Here is a 13,748-nt window from a genome sequence, read left to right as displayed (position 1 = left end):
TTTGCGCAGCCATTATTTTGTGGTTGTTTAGATGGGAAAGCTCACAAAGAGGAACATTGTTGGAATTAGTCTTGCTCGCTCTGAGAAGCACTTTTGTAATTGCTTCCTGCTTATGAATGCAGACCAGGCCACTGTGAAAAAGAATTCACTGTGAATTTTGAGCGCATCCCTTCCAGTGAAACTTTTCTAACTGTAAAAATGAGACACGCCTTGCGGAAAACGTACGCCCTGCTAATTCTCTTAATTAATCCTGGGTGTGTTTTAGGTGTCACTTGCCTCCAATTCTCTTTAAGAGCCAGGTGCACTCTGACTTTGGTGGATTGCTATTTCAGGGCTGCAGCTACTTGGATGCATCCAATGGTTCCCTGCTGGATAAATGATAAACCAAAGAGAATTGAAAAAAAGTGGTTTACACTAACTAATATTCACATTAATAAATCAATAAACCAGGGGACAATACTCATTTCTGTTACTGGAACTCACTCCTGTTACTGGCACTCACTCCTGTTACTGGCACTTACTCCTGTTACTGGAATTCACTTCTGTTAATGGCATTCACTCCTGTTACTGGAACTCACTCCTGCTACTGGCACCTTGGCAGATTGCTATTTCAGTGGTGCAGCTACCTTGATGCTTGGATAAATGGATAAATGATTAAAAAAAGTGTTTTACACTAACTAAAATTCACATTAATATATCAATAAACCAGGGGAAATGTTACTGGAACTCACTCCTGTTACTGGAACTCACTCCTGTTACTGGCACTTTGGCAGATTGCTATTTTAAGGGCGCAGCAACCTGTACATGTCCAACGCTTCTCAGCAGAGAAAACTGACCTGCTTACTGTTCAAGCTTATTCATTTCGATGTAAAGGGTTGCATAGTTGCCAACAGGCACATGCTATGGGTTTGTGCACTGCTGCGTGCCCATGCTTGAATAACATTGGGAATGCACCTGTGTTGACAGTTCACTGCCAAGATAGCAATGAACGTCGGACTGTTTACTGACTGACTATTCAGTCAGTGGCGCACCTGTGTTTTGGCAGACATTTACCAGAACACCTGATTTCAAGACAACAATGTGCATTGTTGTGCATATGTTCACAAGCACTGTTGCTATTTAACGATGCAGGTATAAGGTGTGAAAATAGACTGTTGGCAAGGTGTGAGACAGGATAGCAATGAGCATCGTGACACACCTTGCGCTATGATATGGCTCATAGAGTTGGTAGGGCATCCAGTAGCATTGCAAACTGTATGTTTGTGCATCTTAAAGAAGTAGAATATTATTGAAAAGTTACTTTATTTCAGTAATTCAGTTCAAAATGTGAAACTCATATATTATATAGATGTATTGCACACAGAGTGATCTATTATAAGCGAATATTTATTTTATTGTTGATGATTATGGTTCACAGCCAATGAAAACCTAACAATCAGTGTCTCAGAAAAGTTGAATATTATATAAGACCAATTGGTACTTTTGGCAGTGTGGGCAGTGTGCCAAGTCCTGCTGGAAAATGAAACCTGCATCTCCATAAAAGTTGTCAGCAGAGGGAAGCAGCATGAAGTGCTGTTAGATTTTTTTTCCTGGAAAACACTGCACTGGCTTTAGACTTGATAATAGAACACAGTGGATCAACACCAGCAGATGACATGTCTCTCCAAACCATCACTGATCATCAGTACATTTTACATTGTATTTGTAAATCAAGGGACCAGAGTCTGGAGGAAGAGTGGAGAGACTCACAGTCCAAACTGTTTGAGGTCTAGTGTGAAGTTTAGTTTCTACAATCAGTGATGGTTTGGAGAGACATGTCATCTGCTGGTGTTGATCCACTGTGTTTTATCAAGTCTAAAGTCAGTGCAGTTTTGTTTTCCCACAAAATCTTACAGCACTTCATGCTTCCCTCGGCTGATGACAACTTTTATAGGGATGCAGATTTCATTTTCCAGCAGGACTTGGCACACTGCCCACACTGCTAAAAGTACCAATTGGTCTTATATAATATTAAATTTTTCTGAATCAAACTGATTGTAATAAATCGTGTTAAGTCTTAAATTATTGACATATGGTACAGCTCATATTAAGTGATTAAGCTTAAGCAATATTCTACTAATAGTCAATTAAAACACTTCCACACTACACTCGGTCTCTGCTTCAGGGAAAGGTGGAGTGACAGACATTAATCACGCCTAATGGAATCAAATGGAGCTGACTTTAATTGAAATCCACACTTTCCGTATGAGCTGAACTTTTCACTGTGTACCACAGACAGCTGTGAGTTCGGCAGGATGTACTGCTGCTTCTGCCCGTTCAAATTAAGTGACGTTTAAATCACTCTGAAGTTTTAAACAAAAAGTCTACACTTGTTTTTCTGGATGGGAACTGAACTGTTTATGTGAAGGAATATTAAGATTTATTTTGGACAGAACGGAAAGTCACTTTTAGCTGTTTTTTTGCCTCCTGACTAAGGAATTCATTAAAAATATCCTTTAAAAATACATAATTCAACATTTGTTCCTTGTAAGATCACTATTTCTGACTAAAATTGCCTATAAAAATAGCAGTAATCATTGCTATCTCACACCCCACCCACAGTCTATTTTAATGCCTTGTGCCTGTGTCGTTTAAATAGCAATGGTGCTTGTGAATATACAGCTCTGAAACAAATTAAAAGAGCATTTTTTTTCTGATTTAGCTATTTATAGGTATATGTTTGATTAAATGAACATTGTTTTTATATTCTATAAACTATAGACAACATTTCTCTCAAATTCCAAATAAAAATATTGTAATTTAGAGCATTTATTTGCAGAAAATGAGAAATGGCTGAAATAACAAAAAAATGCAGAGCTTTCAGACCTCAAATAATGCAAAGAAAACAAGTTCATATTCATACAGTTTTAAGAGTTCAGAAATCAATATTCAGTGGAATAACCCTGTTTTTTAATCACAGTTTTAAACATGCATCTTGGCGTGTTCTCCTCCACCAGTCTTACACACTGCTTTTCAAGAAGTTTATGCCACTCCTGGTGCAAAAATCCAGACATTTCAGCTTGGTTTGATGGCTTGTGATCATTCATCTTCCTGTTGATTATATTCCAGAGGTTTTTAATTGGGTAAAATTAAAGAAACATATAATTTTTAAGTGATCTCTTACTATTTGTCCAGTGCTATGTGGTGAGATTAGGCAAATTTCATGCATATTGCTAACTTGCCAATGGAAAACAGGTGCACCACTGATTGATTAGAACCCTGACAACCATCAACTGTCAGATGTTTATTGCTATCTTTGCTTCAACTATAAAAGTGCCAATGTTTTTTTGTTTTTTTGTTTTTTTTGCATTACATTAATCATATGTTGCAGATGTGCTATATTTAACTGTGTTTTAGGAGGAAAAAGATTATTTTATATCACAGCAAATTGCAATTCACATAAGAGGTAGTGTAAAAATGCACCAGTATTCCACCCAATATGATGTTTGGATTTTTTTTTTTTTTTTTTTAAAGGCAGCCACAAATACTAGCATGACTACCACCAATCTCCAGAATATAAGTCTGTATCCAGCTGTCCAATTGCTATAAACAGGGGAAATTTAAGACGGGCCAAGAGGTTTCTTTTACAGTCTGGCAGCTGCTAGGCGTGGTGCAGTGATGAATGTGGCTGTGGTTATGACCTTCATTCTTTGCTTTTCAGAAAAATCCCCTGGATTAATATATACGCCGAGGTGAACCATGAGAAAGAGCAGGAAATGATTGGCACTGTGGGTCAGAACGATGCCACGACGTCCAAAATCACTCTCAGCGAGTTCTCCAGCCCCAAAGAGCTGATGGAGAAGGAGCTGGAAGTCTGTGTTAAACGTGAGTACATGCTCTTTATATATACAGTACACAAGCTTTCTAATAATAAACAAAGTTGCGTTACACTTTGAATGCGTTACACTATGAATCCTGTATGTACATAGCATGTGCAGCGTTCACTGCTCCCAGAAAGCTGACTTAGTTTACTACGCGGACATCTGAGCTGCACATCCCAATGAAAACATTGTATTTCTGGAAAGCTAAGCATCAAATTTTTTCAGCATTATGTGTTAAAGCAGCTTCACACTGCACAGATATATATGCGCTGGAACACAGAATCATCTCGCGATAGTTACTTTCTTGCTGCAGCATCAGACATCGCCTGACCAATCAGAGGAGACAACATGCTCACGTGGTTTATTGGTGCACATTTTAGAGCGTTTATTTTCATGCCTGTGTGAAAATAAACCAAACAGAAGGAGAAATGCTCTTTTATGCTCAACAAATTCAGTTCTAATTCAGAAATCCTTACAACCAAGCTGAGATGTTTATAATAAAGTAAAAAAAAAAACATTTCCTCTATTCAATTTCTCATGCATTCTTTATTCCAGCGCCCCATGTGGGTTTTTATCTTCCCTCAAGCATATATAGTATATATATATTAGTATTTTAATTGACACCACGAAAACACAGAATTGCATTTTGCACTTCTTACATTCATTCTTTAATTTACATTTTAATATCCACTATAAAATTTGTGTCTTAAAAAGAACAATTAAAGTATGATTAATCTAATGAAAATTTTAATTGATTGACTACTAATAATAATGCATATTCCTTGGACGCCTCAAGCATACAATCTCTTTCTTAAGCCATTTTGTAGTGAACTTGCGCTGGTGTTTTGGGTCATTGTCCTGTTGCATTACCCAACTTCTACAGAGTTTCAGATGAAGATAAAGGTCAGATCACATTAAATGACCAATTTATGCTGAAAACCATGAAGTTTCAAAGAGTTCCCATTATTTTCTTGCCAAAAACAAGTCATTGTGTCTAAATTACAGGGTTAATACTGGCATTTAATTAGTACAACAGCCGTTTAAGAGATTTTAGATCTCTAGGGTTTTTCTTGCACACTTTTAAATAAGAAAATCACAGCAAACTGCAGTTATCATAAGGAGGAGGGTAAACATGCTTCAGTAGTCAAATCAAACATAGTGTTTTGAGGTTTTTCCCTTAGGCAGGCAAAAAAGTGAGCATGAATTCTACAGTAAATCCACTTCATATCTACATGCACTTCTATATTAAGAGGGCTGGTTGGTAAAATACACACATTACCAGAAGGGAGCAAAAGTGTCAGATTGCAATGTTATTCGGAAGTAAGCTAAAGGAAACCAGGAACAATATATGAAAATATATATATATATATATATATATATATATATATATATATATATATTTAGACTGATATAGGAAACCCTTTGTTATATTTATCGAGCTACACATGCATATTTCCTGTGTAACACGTGTAAAAGTAACATGTCAGATGTCTCAGCATGGAGTTAAGAGTACGGTAGAGCAGAGTGTAGATAAAGCAGAGTTCCATCTAGTGGTTAAACAAACAACAGCAGTTTCCTGTGACCAAGAAGCCCCTATGAGAGCCACTGAAAGTTGTGAATGTCTCCTTAATTAGCGAATATTATCAAATTGGCTCTCAGGATTGGCTAAATTAGAGACATTTCAGCCAATCTGCGATCCCAAATTTCGTCTGAATATCAGACAATCAGACATTGTAATTGGTATGTGAAATAAATTACTTCTACTAAATCAGTAAGACCACTGTTTTAAAACAAACTGGCTCATACTAAGTCAAAACAATAGACAATACTGAGGTCAGCAAAAATGATGTAGGAAATATCTCTATATATTGTACGATATGTCAATAATAAACATTCTTCTAATATACATTCAGAATAAACATTTTGTGTATATGTATATTCTCTAATTAAAAGACCACTTCAGTTTCTGAATCAGTTTCTCTGATTTTGCTATTTATAGGTTTATGTTTAAGTAAAAGGAACATTGTGGTTTTATTCAATAAACTACAGACAACATTTCTCCCCAATTCCAAATAAAAATATTATCATTTAGAGCATTTCTTTGCAGAAAATGAGAAATGGCTGAAATAAAAAAAGATACAAAACCTTAAAACCTCAAATAATGCAAACAAGTTCGTATTCATAAAGTTTTAAGAGTTCAGAAATATTTTATATATATATATATAATATTTGGTAGACTAACCCTGGTTTTCACAGTTTTCATAGTTTCACAGTTTCCTTGGCATGTTCTCCTCCACTAGTCTTACACACTGCTTTTGGATAAGTTTATGTCACTCCTGGTGCAAAAAATTCAAGCAGTTCAGCTTGGTTTGATGGCTTGTGATTTTACTGTAGCATTTTCGAGTAATTGTAGGTCAATCTTAAGAAAACTGTCTATTTGGTTTTGAATAATGAGAATTTGTAGTCCTATGAAACCAGCAAATCAAACTGTTATCAAATGATACTATTAAATCCATGAAGAGCACATTCTGTACTATTAATCATAAAAGGTTTTTTTATGATTTTACTGTAGCATTCTGGAGTAATGGGAAGTCAAACTTAGGACAACTTAGAAAAAGCATTTGGTATTGCATAAACGAGAATTAGTAGTCTTATAAAACCAGTAAATCTAACTTTTATCAAGTCACACATTTAATCATTAAAGAATCCTTTCCATACTATGAATCATAAATGTTATAAGTGATATTACTGTGCCAATTTGGAATAATGGGAAGTCAAACTTAGGAAAAGTGTCAATTCAGTAATACATAAACCAGAATTTGTAGTCATATAAAACCAGCAAATCAAACCCTTTTCAAATGATACCATTACATCCATTAAGAACATATTCTGTCCTATGAATCATAAAAGTTTTAAAAAATACTACTGTAGCATTTTGGAGTAATGGGAGGTCAAACTTTGGAAAACTGTCCATTTGGTGTTACATAATGGAGAATTTGTAGTCCAATAAAACCAGCAAATAAAACTGTTATTACTTGACACCATTTTATCCTGGAAGAACCCTTTCCATACTATTAATTCTAAAAGTTTTAAGTGATTTTACTGTAGCATTTTGAAGTAATGGGAAGTCAAACTCAGGATTTTATATAAACCAAAAATTGTAGCCATATAATATGGGAGGTCAAACTTAAGAAAACTGTCTATTTGGTGTTGCATAAACGAGAATTTGTAGTCCTATAAAACCAGCAAATAAAAACAGGTATTTCAAATGCATACATCATAAATACAGCATGACAAAGACGATGCTGGTGTGCATATAATGTAGTTATTACAGTTTGTTTTTAAAATAAATATAAATTATGACAAAATGCATCTTCTTTTCAATACTATTTTCAACATTTTTGTGAGATGCTCTAGTCCCATAGTTTAAAAGCTGTACTATTAATAATAATATTTTAGTGTCATCAAGTCCAAGGGCAAATGACACGATTTAAAACATGAACAGTCTTGCAAAGCATTTGGACACGAAGTCAAAGTCAAAGTCAAGTCAAAGTGGTTTTTATTGTCATTTCAGCTATATACAGAGTACACAGTGAAACGAAACAACGTTCCTCCAAGGACCATGGTGCACATAAACACAGTGTAGACAGAACAATAGTGCAACAGTACAAAAGTGCAGACAGACAATACAACACAATACAGACAAAGAATAATAAATAACAAGACAGTGTGCAAATTATGCAGTGTGCAAAAAGTATGCAAAAAAGACCAGTGGTGTAGTAATTACCTCTATTACACAGTGTGCAATAGAGTCCAGTGAGGTAGTAGGGTTTTTAGTGCTTTCCATTTTCTGGGGAAAGTGGGGTAAGAGTGTGTGTGCATGTACAGAAAAACCATCAGTTCAGTCTCTGCAGTTGAGGAGTCTGATGGCTTGGGGGTAGAAGCTGTTGCAGAATCTGGTCGTGCTGGACCGGATGCTGCGGTACCTTCTTCCCGAAGGCAGGAGGGAGAACAGTTCGTGTGAGGGATGAGTGGGGTCATTCACAATGCTGGTTGCTTTGCGGATGCTGCGGGTGGTGTAAATGTCCGTGATGGAGGGGAGAGAGACGGCGATGATCCTCTCAGCTGTCCTCACAATACGCTGGAGGGTCTTGCGGTCAGAGACGGTGCAGGTCCCAAACCAGGCAGTGATGCAGCTGCTCAGGATGCTCTCAATGGTCCCTCTATAGAAGAGTGTGAGGATGGGTGGAGGGAGACGGGCCTTTCTCAGCTTCCGGAGGAAGTAGAGACGCTGCTGGGCCTTCTTGGCTGTAGAGCTGGTGTTCAGGGTCCAGGTGAGGTTATCTGCTAAGTGGACACCAAGGAACTTGGTGCTCTTAACAATCTCCACAGAGGACCCGTCGATGTTGAGTGGAGAGTGGGTGTGTTGTGCTCTCCTGAAGTCAACAACCATTTCCTTTGTCTTGTCCACATTCAGGTGAAGGTTGTTGACTGTACACCAGTCTGTCAGCCGCTGCACCTCCTCTCTGAAGTGAAAGAACAGTTGTGATTTTTCCACTGAAGCTCCCTTTTTATGTCCCAAGTGTTACAGCAGATGATTTAATTACTGCAGTCTCTCCACAGATCAAAACGCGGAGCATACGTCTGAACTTAATGCGACTGGAAACTTGGAGAAATCCGTGAGCGTTTTAAATAAACACTATCCGCCTTTTTTTTTCTTTTTTTTTTTTTTTGAAGTCTTGGTTCTTCAAGACACGCAGCACATAATGATGAGTATGGGTAACCGCAGCAGTCCCCAGTGGGCCAATTTTCCAATGTGCCTGCGTCTATGTGATCATGTAATTGTATAATGGCTGCAAATTCATTTTTAATTTTGTCTGATAAACAATAACCACAGAAGAATACAGATTAGACAATTAAAGGGTAACAAGGGGAACAGATTAAACACTCGACCTTTACAGAAGAGGAAGAAAAATGATGCTAGATTTCTCCTATCACACATCTACTTCGGTTTGTTGGTGGTTTGTTGGTTAACAGGGGCACACCCTACTTTTTCCACTGTAAATGTGTAAAGGTTGAAATCATTTTTTTAAATTGTTACAACAGTTTTACTCAAAATATTGCAATGCACACAACATTATGGGTGACATAGCAGAGTTCAAAAGAGGACAAATTGTTGGTGCACGTCTTGCTGGCGCATCTGTGACCAAGACAGCAAGTCTTTGTGATGAATCAAGAGCCACGGTATCCAGGGTAATGTCAGCATCCATACCACCAAGAAGGACCAACCACATCCAACAGGATTAACTGTGGACGCAAGAGGAAGCTGCCTGAAAGGGATGTTCGGGTGCTAACCTGGATTGTATCCAAAAAACATAAAACCACAGCTGCCCAAATCGCGGCAGAATTCAACGTGCACCTCAAGTCTCCTGTTTTCTCCCAGTTCCCTGGAAAATCTTCCAGCACTTCATGCTGCTTCCCTCTGCTGACAACTTTTATGGAGATGAGGATTTCATTTTCCAGCAGGACTTGGCACACTTTTTCAATGATATTCAAATTTTTGAAGTGCACTAGTATATCGCACCGCTTTTGAGGTGGAATCACAGCTCAAAAAGCACTACATTTTTGTTTTAGCTAGAACCATGAACTTTGGTATAGATGTAAAACCAGTAGAGACGTTTTTAAAAGACAGAAGTTTTTCCACTCTTTTGAGCAAGTTTCATGCACTCTGAGGTGCATTATTCTTTGCCAAACCCAGACCCACCTTGATTTCATTGTCTTTTTTGAGTTGGAGAACTAAAATATTTGGACTTAAGTGATGCTCAGCACAAAAAAGCATCAAGGATTAATCATAAAGCTTCAGCTGTCCTGCACATTTTGGTGTTTTTCTGAAATTCAAAAACATAGACATGGATAGAGAGGCTAAGACACTAATCATGAAGAAGACAGAGCTGGGTCAAAAGCAAGTAAATAAGTCAGAACCAAACAAAGACTAAACTAAAGCCAAACAGATAATGATCAGTAACTCTCTGTAAGCAACAGGAGATGTTGGCAATACTTCGCCAACATAGGGAGTACTTCACACATAGGGAGCTTATGACTCATAACAGGCGAGAGTAAACTAGTACTCAGGTCATAGTAGATGTGGTAACTGTCTGTGCTTGAATGAAGATGAATACATGACACAAGGTTCAGGGGAAGGTGGATTATGGGAAATGGAGTCTGTTGAGTTCATGAAGACTAACTAAACTCTGTTCTCTTGTGTTTTTGTGTTTTGCACATCCAGGAGGAATGATCAACACCTGCGAAAGCACAAGAGAGATCCCCAACTGTACAAGCGTCTGAACGCCAAGAAGAACCAAGAGGACTTGGAACGAGACAAGCCTTGAAGTGCAATGTAAACGTAAAAGTGTACAGAAGTGTCGCCATTTTGAAAGTCCTGTATGTTTTTTGTTTTGTTTTTTTTCCCTTTTCTTTCGGTTTCCTTTTTTTTGTAATTTCAGAAACAGTCATTGTTAATAGTTTTCTAAGGACCTCGTTTATACAGATTTGCATGGGTGTCTTGTTTGATAAGATCTACGCGGAGGATCTAAACACACTTAATGAGACATTTTTAATTATGATGAAAAACGGCCTCGGCAGCGAGAGAAAATGAGGCGCCGACTCAAATCGAGTGGCAAACCCGAAAAACATCGGGCCTTTTTTTCCGCAAAACTTCTCCATGAATATTGTAAGACTAAGTAACTCCAGAATGTGTTGATGGCAAAGTGTCCGCTCCGGATGACTTCCGCTGGATTGACGAGGCGTACTGCGGCGCTCTGGAACGTACGTGCCGCAGATACAATGGGAACGTCGCAGCTTTTCTTATCGTTTCCGCCGCAAAAACGTAATGGTACTTTTGTTTTGAACATCAATCATAGCTTTACGCTGAAAAACCACATTCAGATTCACAAAAAAACGAAAAGACAAACCGCACATTTATAGTTCTTTCAAGGGCATTGCGTCATCACCGTCATCAGCTGTCTGAATCAGGAACACTTTCACCTGCTTCATCTTAAACGCTTTTATTTCTTTATTTATTATTACTTTGTTTTTTTTCTCCCCCTTTTTAAACGTGCATAGGGTCAGCAGCTTATTTGCATATCAATTAAAATCTAAGCCACTCAAGTCAATAAAGTCAAGTAAATTATGCAAATAAACAGACACCGGTATGAATAATTATTTTGTTTTTTGTTTTTTTTCCAAAGGTGAGAGAAAGTTCAGACAAAGGGTCTCCTAGCACATGGCAAGGTTTTTACATTGCAATCAGATTTTAACAGTATTAACATTTGCTCGATTTGAATTTTACATCTGATTGCACAGATGAAGCAGTAATTCAAAAAACAAAAGGATGATGAATTACAATAAGTAGTTGAATTTGTTTTCTAAAATAAAATAAAAAAATATCTTATATTTCTCATTTCAAGATTTATGTAAGAATAAGATACTTAACTTATTTCCGATTTACTTGCTTTAAGTGTCAGAAGTTTATAAATTTAAATGAACAATGCAGATATATACATAAATATTAAATTCTTTTAAATGTGTAAAGCACATAATTTCATAAAATTACAGTAATTATGCACATAATTTAGCTAATTTCCACAAAAAAGGGGTACAAATTTGCTCATTTCAAGAAATCTTCCAAACAGTTTGAGCTGTGAATTTTAAGAAATAACAACAATATGTGTTTTAATTAGGCTAATAGTTTAGACCATTTTAAGGAGAATCAATGCATACAATTTTGTGAATTCATACAAAAAAAAAGAATTTTCAAAATGATGTACACAACAGAAACCAGAAATAAGAAACAACTTCTTATAAAGTTCAAGAATTAATGAAGATACTGTTGCTAAATTCAAGAAATGATTCAATAGAATAGTTTGACGATAATTTAAAGAAAGAACAGGGAGAATTTGTTCTAATTTATGAATGGTAAACATTTTTTTCTCATTCCTAAAGATTATGAATACAATTGTGAATCTTAGGTAATAACAGAGAAATACACATTTCAAGAAATATAATTTTGTAAATTTAAAAAAGGCTAAATTAAGAACATTATGAACATAACAGAAACCAGAAATGAGAAATAATGCATACACTTTTTCTAACTTCAACAAATAGTTCTGATACTTTTGCTAAATTCAAAAGAATTATTTAGACAGTTAAAAACAGATCATTTAATGAAATCAAAATCAATCAATCAATTTTTCAAATGTTTTTTTTTATCATAATACATGTTTATAAGGTATGTTACGCAATGAAGCTGCTTGAATTTGACTGTGACGATAAATGCTATTCTCTATTCAGTGCATTTTATTACACTTGATTCTGACAATTGCTGCCCAATTCAAGTTCCTGATTAAAGTGATTTAAAATGTTTTAAAGTGGCTTTAAGACAGAACCAAGACACTAGTGGACAGATTCTGTAATACATACAATTTTGTGAATAGAAAAAAAGGCTAAATTAACATTATGAACATAACAGAAACCAGAAATGAGAAATAATGCAGATACTCTTGCTAAATTCAAGAAATTATGTAGATCGTAAAAAAACTGATAATTTAAAGAAATAATGTTCTAAAACAATTTTTTTCTATTTTTTTTATTTATCATTATACATACTCATAAGGTATGTTAAGCAATGGAGCTGCCTGAATTTGACTGTGACGATAAATGCTATTTCCCTATTCAGTGTAATTTTATTACACCTGAGTCTGAAAATTGCTGCCAAAATCAAGTTCCTGATTTAAAATGGTTTAAAGTGGTTTAAAGTGGCTTTAAGACAGAATCAAGACACTAGTGGACAGACTGATAAAAAAAAAAAGAACTTTAACTTTTTTTTTTTTTTTTCAGCAGGCGTCTGCATAATTTCCAATGTTACCTCATGTTGTTGGGTAGACTAGTCGCACTAGTAGCATTTTTTTTTTTTTTTTAGATATTTTTATTTTATTATTATTATTTATTTTTTATTTTTTTGCTTGTGCCATAATATGATAAAAGTGAACGCCTTACGATAAACAATGCCTTTTTGTCACTATACATATTGCATACCTTTTTGCCATCAAAACATCTGGCCACTTGAAATTCCAGTTTAATTTATACATGTTACAAAGTTACTGTTAATGTATAAACCAGTATGATACAAGTTAGAGTATTTATATGATCAATTTTAATGAGGTAAATTGTTTGTTGTTTTTTTTTTTGTTTAATTTTATTTATTATTTTTTTTCTTAAAGAGAAACTCTATACTTTATCGTGTCTTGTCTCCCAGGGAAGAGCTTTGAACTGTATCATAGTCTCAGTAGGTCGGGTTCATTTCTCTGTATATACAGCTGTGATGCTGTCATTTTCACATGGCTTCTATTGTAAATACAGTGGCAAAGGCAGAACTGTGAACCATTACACAGTTCTACACCTTTTCAACGGATAAATGCGTGTCGAGAATCTGAGACATTTACTTTTTACGGAAATCATGGGGGAAAAAAGAATAATATGATTTTTTTTTTCTTTTTTTTCATTTCGACAAGGTCCTTGACTTGTGCATGTTATTTCCAAGGACGCCAATTTACAGTATGTGTTGTAGATAAGCGAGTGCTGTAAATAGTTATTTTTTAGTCATCCATTACAGAACGAAAAAAAAAAAATGGAAATTAATATTAATATTAATTACGCTTACCTGTGTTGCCATCTGGATTTTTTTAGTTCAGTCTTGCTGTCGGAACTTCACTCAGCCGGTTGCTCAAGTTTTAAAGGAATAATCCATCTTTTTTTTTTTTTTTCCATAATATAGTTTTTTTTATCAGCCACACAAGTAGCACAAAGTACCAGTCAAAAGTAGTTTTTCAA

At 35.7% G+C, this 13,748-nt stretch overlaps 1 protein-coding gene across 1 annotated transcript in view; it reads left to right on the top strand.

Moving 5' to 3' along the window:
- sorcs3 (sortilin related VPS10 domain containing receptor 3) overlaps window positions 1-12,723 on the top strand; it is a 469,314-nt gene extending 456,591 nt beyond the window's left edge. Inside the window, exons 26-27 of the mRNA XM_049469785.1 lie at window positions 3,701-3,864; window positions 10,147-12,723. Coding sequence (XP_049325742.1) covers window positions 3,701-3,864; window positions 10,147-10,205 — 223 coding nt within the window. The 3' untranslated portion in view covers window positions 10,206-12,723. The remainder of the gene's footprint in view (window positions 1-3,700; window positions 3,865-10,146) is intronic.
- The last annotated feature ends 1,025 nt before the right edge of the window (window positions 12,724-13,748 follow it).

Source organism: Astyanax mexicanus, chromosome 21 (assembly GCF_023375975.1).
Source record: "Astyanax mexicanus isolate ESR-SI-001 chromosome 21, AstMex3_surface, whole genome shotgun sequence".
Classification (NCBI taxonomy): Eukaryota; Metazoa; Chordata; class Actinopteri; order Characiformes; family Acestrorhamphidae; genus Astyanax; species Astyanax mexicanus.
Note: the sequence above shows the minus strand (reverse complement) of the source record. Positions and strands in the feature narration are given on the sequence as shown.